Source organism: Strongylocentrotus purpuratus, unplaced genomic scaffold, assembly GCF_000002235.5.
Source record: "Strongylocentrotus purpuratus isolate Spur 01 unplaced genomic scaffold, Spur_5.0 spur5_scaffold_17, whole genome shotgun sequence".
NCBI classification, from domain to species: Eukaryota; Metazoa; Echinodermata; class Echinoidea; order Camarodonta; family Strongylocentrotidae; genus Strongylocentrotus; species Strongylocentrotus purpuratus.
Genome location: NW_022145602.1, coordinates 1,220,466 through 1,242,483, shown reverse-complemented (window position 1 = coordinate 1,242,483; position 22,018 = coordinate 1,220,466). Strand labels below are relative to the sequence as shown.

The following is a 22,018-nucleotide window of genomic DNA, read 5'->3' as shown; positions in this document are numbered from 1 at the left end:
GATACCACCTCACACAGATCAAATCATTACAAGGAATATAACAGACAATGCACTTAAAACATAATTATCAAAATTGTTCTAAACAAACCTCAGTGTATAAGTACATTAGGTGTTCAGTGTGTTTAATATTATGTTTAGTGTATGCTACGAGAGGGATTGGAGAGAGAGGGAAAGACAGAGCATGCAGAGAAAGAGAAGAGGGAAATGAGTCGAAATACCACGACAGACATTACAGCATGCAAGGGAGTCCATGAGAGAGAGATAGATGGGAAGGGAGAGAGGAAGAGAGGGAGAGAGGGGAGAGTTTTGGAGACAAATGACCCCAAATCAATTAAACATAGAGAGGTCCCACTTTGTGCCTTTTAGAATAATCACTGCCAACAATAATCTTGAAAAGAATACTTCCACCTGTGTATATAATTAGAATGTACCACCAGTGCATATTTGATTACTGATCATGTCACTTTCATGAGCACGTATCCGGTATTCGTTTCGGTGGGTTTTAACATTTTTTATTTTACAAACTACCATTATCTGCCTACGCGTAGACAGTTTCTCCGAAGTGGGTTATAAGCAGGTAGGCACAGGCTCCATTAACGGAAAACATTTAAATCAAACACTAAATTCTCAAATTCGTTTTAAATGTTGACCGAATCGTTAACAAAATTCGTTACAAGTAACATGTCCTAGTAAAAAACAAAAACAAAATCATGAAAATGTTCTCTAAAATAATTTGTAAAAACTTCGGTGCTGGTATATATTTTTTTAAAAGTATTTTAAACGTCACATGATAAAATGCTTTTGGGTTTCATAAACGAATCATACTCAAATCAAAACTACACCTCATAGTGATTTCGATAATACAGGAAAATAACAAATAGAATACATTGATTGGGCATACTTTTTCAAATAACTTCAGCATCGTCTCTTTTATATTTTATCTCTAAAATTTATCATAAACCAAGTCATTTTGGCATCCTTTCTATTAAATCTGCATAACATCCCAAAGAAATGCTCATATTTATTTTCTTTTTCCACTAAATTAAACAAAAATGATATCCTTTAAACCCAATTGTTCAAGATCAAATCAATTCGCTTCTATATAGCTTTTTAAAAGCGTTAAGGACAAGTGATACATGTACTAACATCTTTGGCAGGCACTATGGCAACTGATTTACTTATCAAATCAGAAAAGATAACTGAAAGACTGAAAAAGGGACGAATAGAATTAAACATTAAAACTGTATCAAATAAAATTGCTGCTTCTGTTTCAAGCGTATATAGGAAAGGAAATACGTTCTTAAAAAACTAATTTCAAATACTATTTTCATGCATTCCTTATTACTAAATGCGTAATAAATAATCAAAAGAAACAACTGGGTTTCTCGAGATTATATTCTCTTAATCGTCTTGAAAAGGTCTTTCAACAACAAAACCTTGAACACCGGTAAAAACAAAAATCTCAAATTTGTCCAGACACAGATATCTTTATCTTCGTTGTCCTATTTTTGTATTTTCTTCAATACTTGTTTTTCTCTCAAGGTCGAAATAAATGCAATCTATGATTGCTGAAATAAAAGTCGGACTCGAAGAATAGAATAAAATTTAAAACAAGCACATAAAGTAATCAAATCTTCAAAAAATCCATAGAATAACTAAAATATCTATAGATGAATTCAGACGGGAGAGGAAAATATAAAACAAACTTTGCTATTATTCACCCTTCAGGCTTCATCCTTTCAGCATCTGTCTATTCCATTTTGAGCTGAAGCTCTTATTCGTAAGGGGGGAATGAATGTGATATAGATAAGTTTGAATAATTTCTAATACACCTAAATAAAATGTAAAATATTACATTTAATTTTTTAGAATAAAACTAAATCATCTACTTCTTCTTTTTTGCAAAGGTCTTTTCCATTCTGTTTTGATGGAATTTGGTATTCAATACAAAACTTCTTATCTGAACTTTGGTGAACACATTTTACATCTTTTTCTTAAAACTGCTCTGGGCATCACGTGACCATATTCGCTCTGCACTGGGATTTCATTCTGGCTGTTCCTGTCACGTGATTCTCCTTCGTGTTCTGATTGGTGGATACCTGCGATGTTGCTCCAAGCATGATAACATCTCGCTCAGTGCTATCTATTGGAGGCATCCCCACATTTCCTGTATAGAGAATAAACAAAAACAAGAACAAACTTTTACGTTTTTAAAAATCAGAGAGCAAACCTACTGCAGGACAGATTCCTTCAAGTTCTATCTGACAGCATCATCAATATTAAATCCCCAACACTTTTAAAACCCAAACGCTGAAATTTATCAAACAAATGTCATTCTAGCCCATGATCACGTGACCCTCAATTGTGTCTCTAGTCTATGTGGATTGACAAGTCTGTTGCCACGAACCGAAGAAGAAGAAGAAGAAGAAGAAGAAGAAGAAGAAGAAGGGGGGGGGAAGAAAAAGAACAAGCGACACTTTCGACCCGGCTTTCGACTTACCCTGAAAGTTGATGAGCCACGAGAGGGCGGTAGACTCGTTCCCCTGAATGATTCCGTTCGGGTGACTCGGAATGAGATGCGGGATAGAGAGCTGCTATATTGGAAGAAAAAAATAGTCGAACAGAAAATATTAGACATGTAGAATGTATAGAATTCTTTTCCCAAGTCTCATATAAATGATATCTTAAAATATGAGAGGGATTGCTATTGATGGATGACTTCCAACTGCCTACACCCCCCCCCCCCCAAAAAAAAAGGGCGCATAGCCGAAAGGGCGGTGGGGTGGTCCTACCCTCGCAAGAAAAAAGAGGGAGGGGAAACTAAAGAGTAACGAAAAAACAGGACGAAGAGAAGATTATGATTTCTTCATATTTTGAATAATAGGGCAGTTTTAAAGTAACCATTTGCAGAAGGCATTTTTACTCGATGAATGAGAGAGCTCGCAGATTATTTTCCACCAGAACGAAACATTCTCTTTAAGTGCCCGAATTCCACAACTAGGGGTACATCTTGTCGTATCGCATATCACCCAATTCCCCACACCTGTCCCAGGGCTGGTAGACCAGCTGGGGGTCAAGAAGAATCACAATATATCAGAAGCAAAAGGTTGTATATCCACTCTCGATTAATATCGTAACATGCCACGACATTTTCGGAAGCCATCTACAACTGGTGGTGGTGGTGGTGGTGGTGGTGGTGATTATTTTTTACCTGACTGCTAAGAAAGCATAAATGCTTGTTAGTAAGCAATCAGAAGACCGACGGCTTTAGGTCCTTTCCGTTATTCATACTTCTAGTAAATTTTATAATTTTGTAGTTTCTTAACTCGAGAATAAACACTGGACTGGTTGAAGTGTGGCCTTTGTTAACTACTTTTAGATGGAAGCTGTCATTAGTCGCATTATCAAGAAATATAGATCGGGAAAAATGCATTCTCACATACTTAAAATACTTTAGTTTTTAACTGTATCTCTAGGACAAGAACTTAAAACCCCGCGAAAGTGCGTTGATTTTTAGTCCACCGATTGTGAAGTGAACCTTTTTTCAATCTCTTCCTCCTGTAGAAATCAAATTAAATCTATGACATATAGAATACGAATAATTTGGCAGTTTTAATTGATCGTTACTCTGAACAACAGGAGCAAAAAATCGAAAGAACTTAAATCAAAACAAAATTATCTAAAGTAGATTTAAGCATGGCCTTGATTGTAATCTTGCGATTGGTCGTTACGTGGGGCAATGGGGCTACGACATACACAAATTTTAAAAAGCACCTTTAAAATTCAGAGTGTATTACAAGAAGCATGTTCTTGCAGTTCCAATGTTACGATAGATCGTTACTTAAAAGCGATAGAACATACCGCAACCAAAATAACAATTTCTTTAATGTTCGTAAAGCATTTTCTTACAGAGTCTAGATTTTACGCTTGATCGTTACTCCAGAGATATATTGCCGCGATACATGACGAAACCATAATGATTATGGCAACAAATTGGTTAACAAATTTAGATTGAGCTCATGCAGCAATCATAACCTTTAGGTCAGTCAGGAATCCAATGACTTTTACAAGCCGAGCGCCTGTCTGATTATCAAGATATCTATGATTAGAATTAGAAATTTCAGAATTCGTTTTCCTAACGGTTTTTATAACACTACAGTCAATTGGGAAAAATGAGTATGGTAAAACCGGTCACTCAAAGATTTTTACTTTTTTGAGGTACTTCATGATCCTTTTGAAGTGCAATTTTTGTTTTAAGGCTTTAATATTACACCATATCACAGACACTGATAACACGTAGGGCCATGCATCTCAGATTTAACATTGTTAAACGATGCCTTTAAAAAGGGGGAAAGTAGTCATATTTAGCGATTTGTAGTTACAATGGGCGATGGAACTCCGAAACACCAAACCAGAATAAGAACGACTCAGCACGTTCTTGCAGTAAACTCCTCCAATAACGAGTCTCACCTGAAGATGGATGCCATTGAGGAGGAGGAGGAGGAAAAGAAGAAGTATCTGATTTGATTTAGAGTGGTATCGTGGTAGGAGGAGTGACTTGTTATCACCATCTCGCAAACAGACCTCCCCCACAGGCACCGCGTGGTTTTCCCGCCTAAATGTAACATTTTTCCGCTACCGCCATGACCCTATCATCATACTCGTGCACCGAACTTAAACAATGTGGAAGAAGTTGTACTGAGAGTATAATATGACTCTTAACGTTATATATTGTCGGATTTTCCTTGTAATTTTACTCAGTTTTGTTCTAAGAAACAAGCATACTGATCGTTTCAGCGAGTTTTCAGATTCAATTATTAATAAGCGAATTCATTCGAATTATATTGACTTGACACATTATACACATAGCATGCATCGTTCAAATATTTGGCAAAATAACATGTTTTGATCAACATAGTCTTCATAAATTCAACGAGTTTTGATGAAACGAGTGTGTTTTTTTCTTCTTTTTTTCCCCCCAGTAATGTCACTCACTGTTTATTGTACTTTTTCTCCGAACTTCAAACATTTTTAAATTTCATATCTAATCTTTATCATGGAACTAATCTTTATCTTTGTGTTGTTTTGTTTTGTGTAAAAGAAGACATACATTTTGGAGAAAAAAACAAATTGCCTCAAATCATGGCATTAGTATTGCTATCACTTCACTCTGACCATCCTTAATCAACAATGATTAAGATCAATTAACGATTCCCTGCAAAAATGGAAATAAAGCTGTTCATTTTGGGAACGAGAAAGAAATTTCGCGAGAAAGAAATTTCGAAATAAAGTGGCTCCCATATTGTTATATTATCATCTTAAGCAGACATGTTATGTTTTTAAATAATGATAGATATGACTGTATTATTATTCTAAATTTGTCTATGATAAACGAACATTCTGTAAAAGAAATATATTTCATGGTTGTTTTCCTAATAATGTCACAAAATCTGCTTTGCACTTCTGATCGATTACCCAGTTTGTATAACTTTGCCTCGGATGATTTTGAATTATTATTGTTTAAACAATAACAATGAGTTCTGGCAATGATATGAATAAAGTTGGAGATATTAAAAAACAGGAGACTACCTAGATGATACAGTCATTCACGCTATAATACATTCACATACTAAACATATATGATTTGTTTGTGAGATATAATTTTCTGTCAATATATCATATAAGCCACGCGTTGTTGGACAAACGAATTTCGAGCAAAGGAACATATCTTATCTCCGCTTTCTCAATAATATTGCTCACTTTATTTTCAACTTTCCTTTCGAATATTCAAACGTGATAACTCTGCCTCGGGCGATTCTTCGTTTCACTTTTTATTTTATAAGAAAAATAATAATTTCTCGCGGGAATGTGAAGAATCTGGAAACGAGAAATAAGTAACGAGAATCAGTGGCTCACGGCATGATACATTCACCTCCATAATCATACAGGGTGTACATGCTAATATTTGTAATGAAAAATCACGTTATCCTTTGTGATTTATAAGAAACGAATTCTAGTTAAAAGAAATGTAATGTATCTCATTTTCTCCCACAAAATCACCAATCTATCTTATACTGTCCTATAGAATGATCATCCATTTTAACTTTCCCTCAAATAATCTTTATGATATTAATATATTACATTCATAAAGCGCTTAATACAATGTTTCTAAGCGCATTTTATCAGCAATGTTTTCTGTTAGAGGTAATAAATAATGACAAAAATGAAAAACAAACCAAGGATTCTGGGAACGAGAAATAAACCACATGATACAGTGGCTTTTGGTGAGGTACATTCACCTACTAAACAGAAGTGATTTGTTTGTAATGATCCCATGTTCCCCTGCCAAACATTCTTGGGAAAACTTTGGCCCTTCTCGACGTGGGGTGCGACTATGATATTGCATTTTAACGAGGGGTAACGGTTCACCCCGACTCCTGTGGGGTTAAAGCCTACTCATAGCTCCATGTTTAGCGAACCTGTACGAGGTTGTTTTCTAAAACACAAGGTTTCTATTTCAGAAAATGACATTTGATTTTAAGAAAACAGACGCAAATTTGTAATAATATAAACATGATTCAACCTGCCATACAAGGCAAGAACCAATAATCCATGGAATGTTAGCTTGTGAAAATGACGAAGTTGAAGTAAACTGAAAATATGATAAGTCTAGCAACTGTCCGAACATTCTCAGTTTAAATCATGAGTCATCGACACTGAGTAGTAACCATAATCTATTTCGTTTAAACTCGTTTACAAACAATTAATCAAAAAGTGAATTATCGAATATTCTTTCAAGTTATAATTATATTCGATGAATTAACAGTAATAGAATATAATTATTATTTTTAAAAAGGAAATAGTGATTTTTATACTCAAACGGATGCAACGAAAGAAAGAGAATATTCCAAACACCTTTTCTGATTACTTATCACAAAGTCATTTAAAAAAGGTGACGACGTCAGCGCAATGCGATACCATTGCATTTTCTAATAACCAATTTAAAACAGATAAGCTTACAAATTGTTTACAACAAACAAGGCAGCTTCTCATAAATTGCATTAAGTATGAAAATACTAGGTGAAAATGTTACAAGGAAAATCTAAGCGTTCATTTTTAATCTATTCGAATTACCCTCGCAGCTGGACCATGTTATAAAGAAACACATACCAAATAAACCAACGCCAGGATGGGTATTGAAATTAGATTTGCTTCTCGCAGAGGGATCACAAGAACAAAGTTGAATTGGTGGATAATCGAATCAGGCACATTTGGCGACTGTTACATTTCTCAAATTGAATCCTGATTGGATAACAAGTCTATCACATGATCATGTACAGGTATTTACGTCACGTCACGTTGGTTCAATACTTGAACATGATGAATAGTTATAGCTCTTACAACCCTGCCCTATCAACACCTATAAGATATTGCTAATGTAGAATTGCCTTTCGCTGCACTTTAAATGAAGTCAAGTAGTTGGATTGTTTTATACAAATACCATTTACTTTATATTCGTTAAGTATAGACATCAGTTGAAAAAATAAGTAATTTGAACTGCGTTTGATTTATTTTAACTACTTGAACTGGAGTCTATTCATACCTGGAAGACACTCATGTAGATTTTCAAACCGTTATATTTTGAATACGGAAAAGGATGAGGAAATCGGCTCAAAATATTGAGAAAAAAACGGTAGGATCAGATTGAGATACTCTACACAAAAACCTTTATAATTTTTTCGACATAAACATAAGATCAAGATCATACCACGCAATTTAGTAAATGTCCATGTTTTTTTTTCTTCCAACGCCTCTCTGTCTCTTGTTTACAGGGGCGCCATTTTTTCATGTTCGTTAATGCACTTTTTAATCATTCATCTTATGACATGAGCGCTATACAAGAACCCACTATTATTATTATTATTATTATCTCTATTTAAAACATGGCGTTGTGACCGTCGTCTATTTCGTTGCAATGGTTAGCAAATATCACCGTTCATATGAAAACAAAAATGGAAATGAAGGATCCAATATTTGGCGCGAGTTAAGTCTCAGCCTAAATTCCCAAAACGATACCATACACGAACGCCGTCTGTTTTTAAACCGAGTTGTTAAAAACAGGTGCCGACAAGCGGCACCACAGCGGCATGCTCGCGGGAAGCACAGGGAGGGTGAGAGCCTGGCATACCGTAGCCGGCACGCTCCATTCTTCCGACGATTGGTACGTGTTAGAACTCATGTGGACTGTCCTTGCTTCGCATTTAAAGGCGGGAATGGATATAGAAACAAATTAAGAACACTCGCCATCTTACTGTAAGCAATTGACCTGTTTATTTGACGCCTTTTGTTTTTATTACTAAATTATTGTTCGCATTGTCACCTTCAAGTAGATTTGAAAACGCACCAGGAGTAAGGAGCGAACGAAATAGCCTGTTGCAGAAGAATGCATTTTGCATGGACTTTTCTTGTGGAGACAGTGAAGGAGAGACAAGGAAGAGGGAGGAGAAGAGGAAGAATAAGAGGAAGAATAAGAGGAAGAATAAGAGGAAGGAGAAGAGGAAGAAGAAGAGGAAGAGGAAGAGGAGGAAGAAGAAGATGAAGATGAAGAAGAAGGCGGAGAAGGCGGAGGAGAAGGAGGAGAAGGAGGAGGAGGATGAGGAGGAAGAGGAGGAGGAGGAGGAGGAGGAGGAGGAAGAAGAAGAAGAAGAAGAAGAAGAAGAAGAAGAAGAAGAAGAGGAGGAGGAGGAGGAGAAAAAAGAGGAATAAAGAGGAAAGGGTTTCGTGGAGACGTTTTAGAGTTTGGGATAATGAAAGGAGGAGAAAACATGATTGCTTATGATCTTGTGCGAACAAGACACTCTTCATCTTCATAAGATGTTAAAGTTATTTTTTTTTAGAAAAGGTGAAAACTTGAATCACAATAATTTACTCCAATAAACCAAGATCAAACAATTGAAAAACAAATAAAAGAAAATATTAAGGAGAATCGAAATAGTGAAAAGGATATTTTCAGTATAATTTCAATATGTAGTTACACTACTTTAATTTTTTAAACAAATATAATAGCTGAAAAATTTTGACAATCTGTAATCAATTCCATTTTCAATCGAACTAGGTTTGAACTTGGGGACAATCAGGTAAAATTCATGTACAACTATAGACATTATCTCCCAAAATTATGTAATAAAAGCATGATGAAGGTAAGCAAAAAATGAAACAGGTTTGGCAAAAGTCAGGAAGATTCTATTATCTACAAGTCTATAACAACATGGGAAATTCAGTCAACTTATGTGAAAGTACGCAACAGAACATAACAGTGATGAGAGAAATGCAGAAGTGTGTAATTTCATGTCAAACGTGGTCGAATCATGCAGTGGAAGTAAGGTCCAGGATAGGGGGGGGGGAGGGCGTAACACTCCTATAAATTTACCAAAAGCAAATATAGGTCATCAAGATTTGTGTGCCTAACCATTCCCAAGTCCTTGGACAACCCCCCCCCCCCCCCCACTCTCTAAAATTAATTGTATAAATCAATCAATAAATAACATGCATAACATTAATAAAACCAATAACAATAAAGAAGTTTTATTTATTTTAAAAAATCAGAGTTTTGACTAGGATTGGTGACTTATGTGTAATGAAAGTAAAACACTTGGGATTCAAAAGCGGTTGGACATGAGCCCCCCCCCCCCCCACTTAATCCGCCGCTGTACAAAGACTGTAACAACAAGCCAAGCTTGGTCACATTGAGACTGCTTTGGGGGCAGTTGAACTCGTCTCATATCAGTGTTATCATGAGTAGATCTAATCTGTAAGAACCCTAGTAAAACCAGCAGGGCGCCATCTTCGGAAAAAAACTTGTGTTTTTCTACCGGAAACAGCTGAACGTCGTTTCAATCCAATCAAAAACTGTTTTACTTTATCTTGCATTCGCTTGCCCTATACCACCCGGAAATTACAACCAAGGATGCCGTTGACTTCCACTACGAGATCATGCGGACCCTGTCACCGATCAACATTGCGCTGGAAGAAGAAAAGAGGGCCCGGGATATCCGAAGATTTGTTTTTGCTGTCTTTATATTTTTCTTTTTCTTCTCCTCCTTCTCCTTCATCTTCGTCTTCTTCTTTTTCTTTTTCTTTTTATTCTCCTTCCCGCTCTTTCTGAAATAGAATTCTGTATTTTTGGGGAATTACAACCCTTTAGAATAACAAACTTTCTGAATAATACATTTATGTTCGGAATTACATTCGCGCGGGAATGGTAAATTTTTGGATTTATGAACCTCATGGAGAAAAAAAACACGACGACCCCCCCCCCCCCCTTGCAGAAATAACATAAATGTTATCCGATTTGTATGTACCCCAACCAATGGGGAATAGTAAGGTCTCAGTTTACTAAGCATAACCAACTTTAAATTTCAATTAGGAAAATTGTTATTTTGAATTTTTCTACACAGTTGTACAGCTATTTCTTCATCTGAATATGTTTAAGAATAACACTTTTTTTGTGTGGTGGTGGAGGGGGGGGGGTGGGTGGGGTAAGGGGTACCTCACATCAATATATTTAATAAGCATTTGTAAATGAAATATATTTACCGCTTGGAAGGGCTGGCCGTCATAACCAGATCTCAGATGCGTGAAGGGAGGTAGGTTGGACAGCGGCTGAGGGGGTAACATCGGTAGAGGTAGAGGTAGTGTAGGATGGACGGGTAGTGTTGGGTGTGGTCCTGATGCTGGTACTGGTAGAGAAGGGTGTGTTCCTGGGGCTGCAGGTGGTGGTGGTGGTGGTGGTGGTGGGTTGACAAAACGATACCCAGGGGGAAGGATGGGGTAGGGGGCTTTCTGAACGCTCTGGACTATCCGCACGGTATTCTCTGAGGGTTAGATTGGACAAGAGAAAAGTTTGATAAATTATTCAAGATTCAAGATAATTTATTGTCTGATTAAAAAAATGCAGAAGTTCATCCTCCCCTGGCGAGTGACATACTTATACAAGCAACATAACAAATATATACATTCGAAGATACAAAAAAATACAAAAATAATGATAATAACAATAATGGCGATAATAAAACTGACATGTAAATTTAAAACTGGCATTAAAAATTGAATCTCGACAATGCATAGAATGCATGAAATAAATGAAAAGTAGGAAAGACTTGAAGAAATATGACAAGGGAAACGAAACGTTACTGCATTGACTAAAATGAAACGACGACTTTTTTATGTTATAGGTGATCTTGCTTTTTATGATGACGAAAAAAATGATTGTCATAGAATCAGGCAAAGGTTACACCGAGTATTAAAACTAGAAACAAAACCCGTTATACAGTTTGCGAACGAAATCACCATGATAACATCAGCAATCGTCATATTTGCACAAATTAAAGGAAACTTAATGAGGAGATATAACTTAACAAGAATGTATTGCAACTCATCAACTGAATTTTAATAAACTGACATATTTGTAGAGTTTAGTATGGCAATGTCACAGATAAAAATGACTCTTTATTTTCCTCTCGACAATTCTACCTGGCACCATTTACAGGGGATAAATGTGGACGGTATTTAATACTAATCATTACGCTTGAGTGGGGACTCAACCCTCCCCCCCCCCCCCATCCCCCAAGTCTTTTTGACCATACATAAGAACCACTTTTTGCCCCTGTTGGGCACTTCACGCTCCGTCACAAGATTCAGAAAATTGATTACTGTTACACTGATATTGTTATTATTATGTTATTGAAAATATAATTTGATCCCCAACTGTGTTGACAAGTTGCTTCAGTATGTGTATGTCAAGAAACAAAGGAGGTCTTCGTTCTCTCTTTAACTCAGAATAAGTGACATTACAAATCCATCGATTCTGCCTTTCCAGCCCATACAGGAATCTAAAGTTTATGTGTGATAGTATTCACTTTTTTCTTCTTCTTCGTTTGGTTTTATTTGGCAATTAGTCAAAGTTGACTATCTTTGCCACAAAATTGTCTTTATATAGAAATATAAAATAAAGATGACTGCTTTTGTCACGTATTCATACTGTTATTATTTCCTTTTCTTCTTACTATAATGTACCAGTGGCCAGTCCCTTAATCCTTTAAAGCATCTTTTCTGTTTAAATTTTCAGTATTTTTTCTTCTTCCCTTAATTCATTATAATCTGGGAAGATCGGATGATCATCCATGGAAATGTGTCAACGTTCAACACGAAGTTCAATCCTTGTTTTAGAACAGTAATCCACCTGCCAGGTAATTTACATTGCAGGTACATGTTTGACCTTTGTGACCTTAACCACCACCTGTGCCTTTTGTTTCGATGTGACCCAATTGAGGTACATTTCAGAAAGTCTCGATGGTGGAAATTTACACCTCCTGGCAATGAACATAAACCAATGTTACAAGAATCTCCCAGACGCAAGGAATTGACATCCACCAGCTTGTTATGTACGCCAACAGACCGGTTTACCAACATATTCAAATTGTATGCATACTTTATAAACAAAGGTTGTTCTTGTCAACCTGAAATCTTGTCCGAGGCTTGTCCGACATACCAACATGCAATGTATGCAGACCGGATTCCTCGTATTTTAGTTCATTCATGAATAACAGGTTAACGGAATAACTCGTCACTAGGTCCCCAAGCAAGAAACATCCATAAATTTGACTACGTTAGTAAACAGGTTTATCATTCTATAAAGAAAAGCGGTAGCACATTCTCCTCAAGTGTTCGAAATGTTGCTTCTGATTCCTAGAACAGGTGGCAGGTGATTTCATTCAGTTACATGTATAAGGTTTGTTGTTTATTAATCTCATTTTGCATGCACTATGTTGCTAGATCAAACAAACCTCATACAAGACTTGGAGGTTTTCAAGACGTTTGTCTGAAAATTCGTGCATGAAATTTGATCAAATCAAATAAAACGGGGCACAGATATTTTTTCTAAACAAAGTTGCCTCTGAAGCTCATCAATATTAAAATACATGTTTTATTATCCTTTAATTTATTGTACTTTCCGATAAACGATCATAATAATGGAAAAAAGAAATTTACAAGGTTTTTCCCCTACCTGTTTATTCTTGTGTCCTTCATTCGGATTTTAAAACAACATTAATCGAATGTATAATTACGAACAACGTTGCAGAAACCTCGACTGAAATCTAGGTTTGACATTAATGCGGTCATTATTTATTCTAAACTGAAATATTTACATTCATGATACACTTCGACTACAACCCCCCCCCCCCCCCTCCCCTCCCCCAACAAAAAAAAATGCCAACAACAATTGCCAAGAAACCTCCCGGGCCTTTTGATCTATGAATTGTTACAAAATAAAGTCATTTATCCCAAGGTGTATGAACGTGTATTTTTTTTTTAAATATGAAAACAATTCCTCCCAATTTACATCGATGGCTACTCGAAAATTTGAAATACAAAATCTTATGTCTTGCCCAGTGTCTAGAAATGGCCCATTGCGGGATTAAACACACATCTAAAAGGCTAAGTGTATCATAATAAGTAGTGAATGCAGCACCAAGCATTTTTTAGCCCACGATCATAAAAGCATCTGTTTTTGCTTTAGATTTCGCCGCTCACCACCCAGACACGAAGCAATGGCAAACTCCTTGCCTAGGCTTGTATTATTATGCCCGTAATTTCGGTTGTCATGCCTGTAAAACTTATTTTGCAATAAAAACATTCAAAACAAATAATTGCTTGACCTTCGACACTTCTTGTTGTTAACGTTAACCACTGTTAAAACCAACATTTGCTTCAAATTAATCCACACTCGTTATTTCCCAAAGACGAGGGGCACTGAACGTCGATTTTGTCGACTTAAGCACGTTTTCGCACTACCTATAGCTTCTGGCATTCTATAAAAACAAACATACAATGACCAAACGTGATAATATTTTATGCAGAGAACGAATAATAAAACTTGATAACATAAATGCATTGCACTTATGAATTCAAGTGAGCGATATGAATGACGCTAGCTGGTTAAACCATGAATTTTAGAGCTTCTTTTATTTAGCATTAGTTGCAGTCTGATTCTTCACGCTTACGATTAATTTTGTATGTATTATTTGACATTTCATGTGTATGAATTTTTATTGTCATTTTTAGTTTCTTTGAATTGGCTTTAAATACAAAACAAATTTCAAAACTAACTGAAGATTCAATGTTCCAAAGATTTAAGACTGTCTTCAGACCATTTGTCTTTGATATAACACTTTTTTTAATTACTATTAAAAATCGTTCATACAACTCTGCTAGTGTTCATGACGATTTATATAACAAATTGCCTTTCCTTTTGGTTATAATATGAACTAAGATTTTTGTTCATTTTATTATATTATCTTCATATTAATTATCATACTATTACAGGAATATTCATCACTAGCAGTACCACAAAATTATAAATACACCAAGAAGAACAACAATTTCCACATTTTGCATGTATAGTGAGTACTGGTATTACCTTTAAGTTTGATCGTTGCATGAAATTATGAATGTTATGATTCTCAATATATTATCGTCCAACTTTATAATTGCATTGCCGGCGAGCTTCTCCTATGAAAAAAAGGTTTTAGTTGTTTTCATTCGCTTTGTTTATGTTTACTGGGTTCGTTTTGTTTGTTTGTTTCATTGTTTTTTGTTGTCGATGTTTTGTTTTGTTTTCCAGAAAAATAGAATAAATACTGACATAACTTCAAAGACAAATGAGACGGATCGCTTACCTAAAACAATGCCATTTCTCAGCCGGATCGTCTCCGCAGGCGACAGCTCGGCTCCGACTAGCATGCCCTGTAAGAATTGGATATAGGAGATCGCTGCTCGAAGCGTGTCGACCTTACTTACTCGACGACCACCGCGATACGCCCACGGTAAAACTCTTCTAAGCTGTTCGAACCCGCCATTGAGATAGGTGACGCGATCTCTTTCCCTCGCATTTGCTTCAGTTCGTTTCGTTATTGGCAGTTCTGTCTCGTCGGGGTTCGTTTCTTGCGGAGTTGGTTCGATGTTTGTGAGAGGTTGGCGCCGAGGCCGCCGGCCACGCTTTAGGAGCGGGTAGCTCGCAGCGAGTCGTGCAGTAGAATTCAACGCAGTTGTCGTGTTTGTTGTGGTTGTTGAATGGATAAAATGAGGACAGTTTGTCGGATATCGTCCGGATGTTCGCTGAGGTACTGGTCCGGCCGAGACATGGCTGTGGATATGCCAAGGAAGGGGAGCTGGGAACAGGTGGATAGGGTGCGCAAAAACGGCAAGTGGTGGTAGAGGGATGGGAAGCATAGGCTGAGGATGGATCGGGGGAGGTACGGCTGACGAGACACCTGTCATCCCGTACGCGATCAGTTGATGAGAAAGAGGTAGAGAAGCGCTTAGGGCGACCGGTTTGATGGGCTGTGTAGACGGGGCGCCGAACGCCGTCAAACTGCTACAAGCCGGTATCACACCACGGCTCGCGTGGTCGTGGTCACAATCCCCCGATGATCTCGACAACGTCGTCGTCGACGACATCACCACCGTCGTCGAAACACCATCAATAAGCTGGCAATGCTGTGATGATATTCGTCCTCGATGAGAATTATCCATTGATGTTGTTGGTGTTGACGAATGTAATGAAACACCACTATGAAAATCAACTTCGCTGTCAGCTGGCGAGTCATTATTATCCTTTTGTTGACTATCAACATGTTCATCTGTTCCAAACATTCCCAGCTGGCGGCTAATTCGCGGAGGTTCCCGAAATTCTCCCTTTTTAGAAACGATAGCACGGTCCATCTTCGCGCCATAATTTTCGTCAGTTATGTCATTCTTTTCCGTGGCGGAATAATCAACGAAGGGCTCCTCAGTCACTCTCGACTCCGCCGAATCTATCCCGTCGTCTATCACGAAAGTTTCGTTATCTGATCTCGCTGATAGACGAGGATGAGCAATCCATTTTTATCAGATTCGTTAGTCGCCATCGGCATTCGAGCTGATTTAGCGGAGGAAACATCTGATCCATCATCGACTTGTACATAAATGATTTCTCCATTTTCTGGACATTGTTCCGCTCTCCGGGGTAGATCGACGACGACAAGATTCGTCGAAGACAAAGCATAATTCGTTGGCGGCGCGTCCGACGTCGGGCGATTCATAAATTGTGGGACCGGGGCCATACTCGAGCTGAGGCTTTTGTGCGCATCTATAATAGAAATCATATTCGCTTCATGTTCTCTCTCTTCGTAACGAAGTATCTCGGTAGCCGCGACGATGTCCTGATAAGAATGTTGGTTTGAGAACTGGTATTCATTCACGGGACCGTTCTCCTCCTCAATCATGTCATATTCAAGCGATACGGCCCGATATTCTTGATGCTTCGGCAAATGAGAATATGATATCTTCCCAAGCGAAGTTTCGACAACTTTCTTTAAAAAATCGTTTCCGTTCAAATCATGCCTGCCCTCATCTCCAACATTAACATAAAGCTCGTTATCGTTGTCGGCTATCGATACAGAAAGGCTTATCGGGTGTGTCGTCTGCGCAGAACTAGTAAACGAAGAGCTTCTATTTTGGGATATTTCAGACTGCAAATTAGCACTCCCCTGGTGGTTGAATTCTTGAGAATTGCCAAACTGACCCGACTCAGGTCCATTTCTTCCGCCATCCCCACCTCCTCCCCTGCCCAATGTGGTCACTTCGCTGTGATACCCATTTCCAGCAGGCAAGACCAACCCTCCGGCTTGCTCCCGGGAAGAAGCGGCAGAGCTGCTGCTGAAGCTACCAGCCGCTGGCATGATGGTTTCGGTGCTAGTTGCCGGATGTGCCTCCACTAAACCTGTATCCATATTGTAAACGTAGGATAAAGAATAACTGTATCCGTTTGAAGGATTCGAATCACAGCTATTTGATAGACCATGCTCCATTTTTTTCACAGCGAAAACAGTCATGAGATATGAGTGTCCACTCAACGCAGTGCAACCCTTTTTTCTTTTCCTAACAAAAAAGCATGCAGTGTTTAAAGGTTTTACCGAGCGGAAAAGGCAGCGTACCTCAGATTCCAAAATAAGAATAGAAACCTTCTCAACCATGCATTAGTTTAAATGTTTCAATTATCTAAATGCGAACGGCCTTGAAAAAGCTTCCTCAACTGAAACCTCGAAGAATAGACGACGAACCCATCCTTTGACCTTACCTATCTTTCCGATCTTGCCAGAGAAAAGCTTAATATATTCAAATCAATTTGGGCGTGGCAATACCAGTGAAATGTTAGGCAAGCTTGCCTATCAACTTTTTATTCGCACCTAAAGAAACTGACAACTGTGTATGTTCTGATCCTTTTTACAAGTTGTAATTAACGGTATAAGAGGCATAGCACTCTTAAACTTAAATTCTATTCTGCAATGTGCTTCAATTTACATTCAAAATTACTTTCTTTTTCTTGTGAAATGCATTGAAAGATATTTTAACGAATACGAATATTTTGATATATAAAACTAGAATGTCGAATCTACATACAATGCACTGGTCTAACTTATGTATCACATGTTTTATATGAGCGTTAAACACACCTTATACCAAGTCGTCAGGGAATCATGATCAATTCTTTTTCCTCCTCTTCTTCTTCTTCTTCTTCTTATTATTCTCTTCTTCGTTCTTCATCTTCGTTTTCTTCTACTACTAGTATTTTTTCTTCTTCGCTATGAGTACAAACTCTTCAAGAAAAAAATGATGTTTTCTAAAGAAATTGATAAAAACTAGTACAGTATTTTTTCTTAAATGTTTCGACATTCAAAGTGAAAAGGAATGTATTCCTTATGCAAATTCGTGCACAGACAGGCAAGTTAGATTTCTAAAAAAAGAGGGAAATTTACCGTTTCTGTTATTCTATAAATAATAAGTAAAATAATAATTCTTCGCTTTTAAAGCGCATTTAGCAGTTTATATAAAAAACAAAGTCAGGATTTTTATATAAATTAGACGGTATGTAGAGTTTACCATTCATGAATTTTGTAACATTACGATATTTGTTATCTTTTGTTGTTGTGGGATATAAAAATCATTTTCATTGGTATTTCATTTAAATTATCTTCTCAGCTATTGCAAAGATTTTAAACAGACCAATGATAAAGATCTATGCGTCTGATATTTGCCCAACATAGCAACATCTTCATACATGTCTTACAGTATGGCAGCTGGTGTATATGGTGTTTAAATTGGTTTCACATACTCACTTTTCGTTGATAACGCATAAATTCCAACAAAATATAAGTCCGTATATTGTAAAATTGAAGGTATGAACTTTAAGATTTTTAAGAAATAAATTCAATTACAAGGGTAATTTCAATACCGTATAGTATACCCTATAGAAATCATGTTCGGGTTACGTAATCCGTCACTGTTCACATACTTCAAAGAGTTATGAATAAGGCTACTGAAATAGCCTTAGTTTGATTTTTCGAACTTTTTGTGATCGTGTTTGGTCACTTATTTAACAATTCCCGGAAATAACTTATTTTGTGTAGGTTTTTTTCATGCCCTGGCCAAGATCGTAGAAATGATGTATACAGGCCACATTAGGGACTTTTAGATTTGCACAACGACAACGTGGATTGCTTCGGTCGACGTCCTTTTAATGCACTGCCTTGAATGGACGTCAAACTTATCAGTCCACGCAAATCTAAAAGTCCCTATTGATACCGTATGAATGACACCTGTTATTCCACGATGGCTTTGAGACTCCATGTCATGAATAATTCATGAGGATGTTAATGTGGCTTGGCATGTAAGGTATTGCCGTGCTGTGAATTAAAAACTGGTTCACGTAAATGTTATCATCCTTAGAATTAATCATGTACCGGTAGTTCTAATGTTGTCGAAAACAAAACTATACAATAAAAAAAGCAAAAGAAAACTTGTTCAACTTTCAATAGGTTATTCAAAACATTTATTTAGGAAAAGTGTCCTTATATTAATACTTCAAGATTTCATATTTGTGTGTAATCTTTAACTCTTCTACGCGCAAACTTCCGATTGTAAGTACTTAGCTCTAGTTATTATCAAAATTGTCAAAATTTGCTGTTAACACATGTTGCCTATAACATGTGACACATCAGAAGCCATATCAGGAGGGGGCACGGAAGGTACTTGCAACCAATCGAATAGCGAAAATAAATGAGAGACATAGAGAGAGAGAGAGAGAGAGAGAGAGAGAGTAAGAGAGAGAGAGAGAGAGGGGGGGGGGGAGAGAGAGGGGGCGAAAGAGAGGAGGGGAGAGAGAATAGTATACCAGACCCTTTCTGCAACCTCCTTAATCAGAAGCATCGACTTTGAATTCATGTTTTATTGTGTGTTGAAGAGTTAAAAAGGTAGGCCATAACGAAGGTAAAAAATTAATTGTAAATTGATAATTCATTTTAATCTAATGCTCGATTGTCAAACAAGAATATCAAATCAAAAACGAAAATAATAATTTTCACCTCAGACGTTGGAAGTGAAGTAATTTTATAATGGTCCGATTCTCTTTGTTATTGTTTAATCTCTAGAAATCGAGCCGTTTTAAAAACTGTTTCATTTCAAAACGAGAATTACACCGTGGCGTACAAAATATTTCCTCTCGCTAACAGGTTCTCTGTCGCCTTCTTTGATGCTCCTTGAAAACCTGTACCCCTTGGCTACGGACATGTACCCCGCAACTTCCCCGGTCGACGTGGGAGGCGGCCGCTATGCCGTCTAATGCAGCCAGAATTACAGATATCCATGTTGAAAGTGTCCAGTGCGCATGCACCATGGACACGAACTGCAGTTGTTTGTGTAATTGCGGTCACGAACTTGTTGGCAAGGTATTCATCAATTTGGTAATATGATGAATTTTGAGTGAGAAAGGCTGATGGAGAAGTTGATATTCGAGGATAAATGCAAACATATTGCTTATGTTCATGTTTCGAATCGGCGCCTGTATTTTTGATTATCAATAAAAAGTAATGGGGGACCATGTGAAAACAATAAACATGTTTTGTGGATGGAGTTACAGGAGTTAGGAATGGGAGAGATTTGGATCAGGCCCTCAAGTGATGTATTTCACAATCATCTTATAAGTCTCTCAGAGAGGGAGGGCCAACGGGGGGGGGGGGGGGGGTGGGGGGTGGGGGCCGCACGCCTCCCTTCGAAACATATAAGGGGGATGCCCTCGGAAACATTTTGGAGGAAATAGAAAATAAAGGCCTATAGCAGCTAACGAGTAAGTAAAGGCTACAAGGTACATGCTCTAGAGATTCTAAGTTTTACCATTCAATAGTGGTAATCTTCCTTGCTCGCTACGCTACGCTCTCTTAAATTCACATCAACTAAAAAAAAAAAAAACGTATTGTGAATATGTGTAGATATTAAATTCCAATAGTTGTGTTCATCAAAATTCCCAATGGAGCCTACGAAATACAGGATCGGAGAGTCAAGGAGATGGGGGCGCCTATGAATACAGCATTTCCAAGGGGGCATCCCCTAACTTTAAAATGCCCCCCACACACACACGCGCACACACTAACAATTGTCTACACCTGAGATAAGCCATACACGAATATTAAGATCAGACTTTGATTTATCCTTGTGTTCAAAGTAATGTAAATATAAAGCTCTAATGTCAAATATGCATGCAGAATATTGTCAATTTGAAATGTTAAATTAATAAATCTGTATAGAACTGCACTATGAAGCCCGGTGCACATTACAAGATTCTTCTGCAATCCGATTTTCGTAGAAAGGGCGGTTAGACCTACATATGAGATATGGGGGTGTTTCACACAAGATCCTAAGTTGAACTTAACTCTAAGGTGGACTTAAAAATTATGGAGAACCATTTGTAGCCTTAAAGTAAAATATATTCAAAAGCGAAAATTCAGGTATTTTAGACTTTTTAAGAACAAAAAATCTCCTTGATAATAGAAAATATGAATGATTTTAATCAACATTCTATTCTATGCCTTTTAAAATAACTTTCAAAATGTTTTCATAGATGCTAATGGATTTTCATAAATGTTAAGTCCAACTTAGAGATAAGTTCAATTTAGGATATTTGTGAAACACCCCCATGGACATTTAAACAACCATTTTCTTCTTGGCTTAATTTTTAAATAATGAAAACAATATTAAAAATAATAATAATAATAATAATAATAATAATCTAATAGTCCACTCAAAATTTTATTAAACCGAAACGGATTTTTTTTTTTTTGCCCAATTGATCGTGAGCCCGGCAGCCACTGAGCAGCGCAGATCGACGTTGGTCTATCCCTTATTGTTGAACGCCAAACAAGTAGCAGCAACTCACCCATCTTTTACGTCTTTTGTATGACGTGGCCGGGGTTCGAACCCACGACCTCCCGGTTGTGAGGCGGACGCTTTACTGACTGAGCCAACACTCCGGTAGAAAAAAAGCTGAATCTAAATGCATTCAATTCTTCTTGTCAGGATTGCAAAGCTGAATCGGCTTTAAATCGTAATAATACTGCTCTGACGTCAATGGGATTCTGATTAAGCTTTTTAGTTTCTAAGGAATCACGAAATCCCTTGAAATCAAGATTTTATTAATCATATGATTATATTCAGAACGTCGGTCATTAAAATTTTACATATTTGAAAGTTCATCTGTTCATATCAAATGTGCTATCGCAAATTCTTCCCAAATTGCCGGATCGTTTAGTGTGACTTAAAAGGTCACGCATGCGTCGTCCCGTGCCAGTACGCAATTCCTGTATTTATTAACTTTCTTTCATTTTTATTTTTCTTCTATGTCAAAATATCGTTCCTATTCAAATCAAGGTTCTGAGCATTCTTAAACTCATTTCAAAAGGTGTTGTATTTTAAAGCCCAAAATACTTACTGTGTTGGTCTTGATATTCATTGTACATAATTATGTTTTGTTTGTTTTTTAAGGAGAAAATCAATAAGATAAATATATAACTATTAAAAAAAATTAAACAAATTAAGAAAGACAACAAAAGAATGAAGAAGAAAAAAAAATCCACCCGCCCGCCCC

General features: G+C 37.1%; 1 protein-coding gene across 2 annotated transcripts; it reads right to left on the bottom strand.

The window, feature by feature from the left end:
• Positions 1-1,031: 1,031 nt before the first annotated feature.
• On the bottom strand, positions 1,032-15,798 carry LOC100888898. 2 transcript variants are annotated; one of them, XM_011683652.2, is made up of 4 exons: positions 14,739-15,798; positions 10,597-10,874; positions 2,501-2,594; positions 1,032-2,167 (listed from the first exon to the last, which is right to left on the bottom strand). In XM_011683652.2, the coding sequence occupies exons 1-4, from the start codon at positions 15,781-15,783 to the stop codon at positions 2,013-2,015; spliced, it is 1,572 nt and encodes a 523-aa protein (XP_011681954.2). In that variant the 5' UTR covers positions 15,784-15,798; the 3' UTR covers positions 1,032-2,012. The 2 variants fall into 2 exon arrangements, with proteins under 2 accessions (XP_011681954.2, XP_003726869.2); XM_003726821.3 differs by having other exon boundaries at positions 2,501-2,591.
• Between the last annotated feature and the right edge of the window lie 6,220 nt (positions 15,799-22,018).

What these genes read in the sequence shown, in the direction of transcription:
- LOC100888898 (XM_011683652.2), bottom strand. Translation starts at nt 15,783, where the DNA reads ATGGACCGTGCTATCGTTTCTAAAAAGGGAGAATTTCGGGAACCTCCG. An exon ending in GAGAAATGGCATTGTTTTAG is followed by an intron (nt 10,875 to 14,738) that starts GTAAGCGATCCG and finishes TCTAACCCTCAG; the next exon opens with AGAATACCGTGCGGATAGTC. An exon ending in ACGGCCAGCCCTTCCAAGCG is followed by an intron (nt 2,595 to 10,596) that starts GTAAATATATTT and finishes CTTCCAATATAG; the next exon opens with CAGCTCTCTATCCCGCATCT.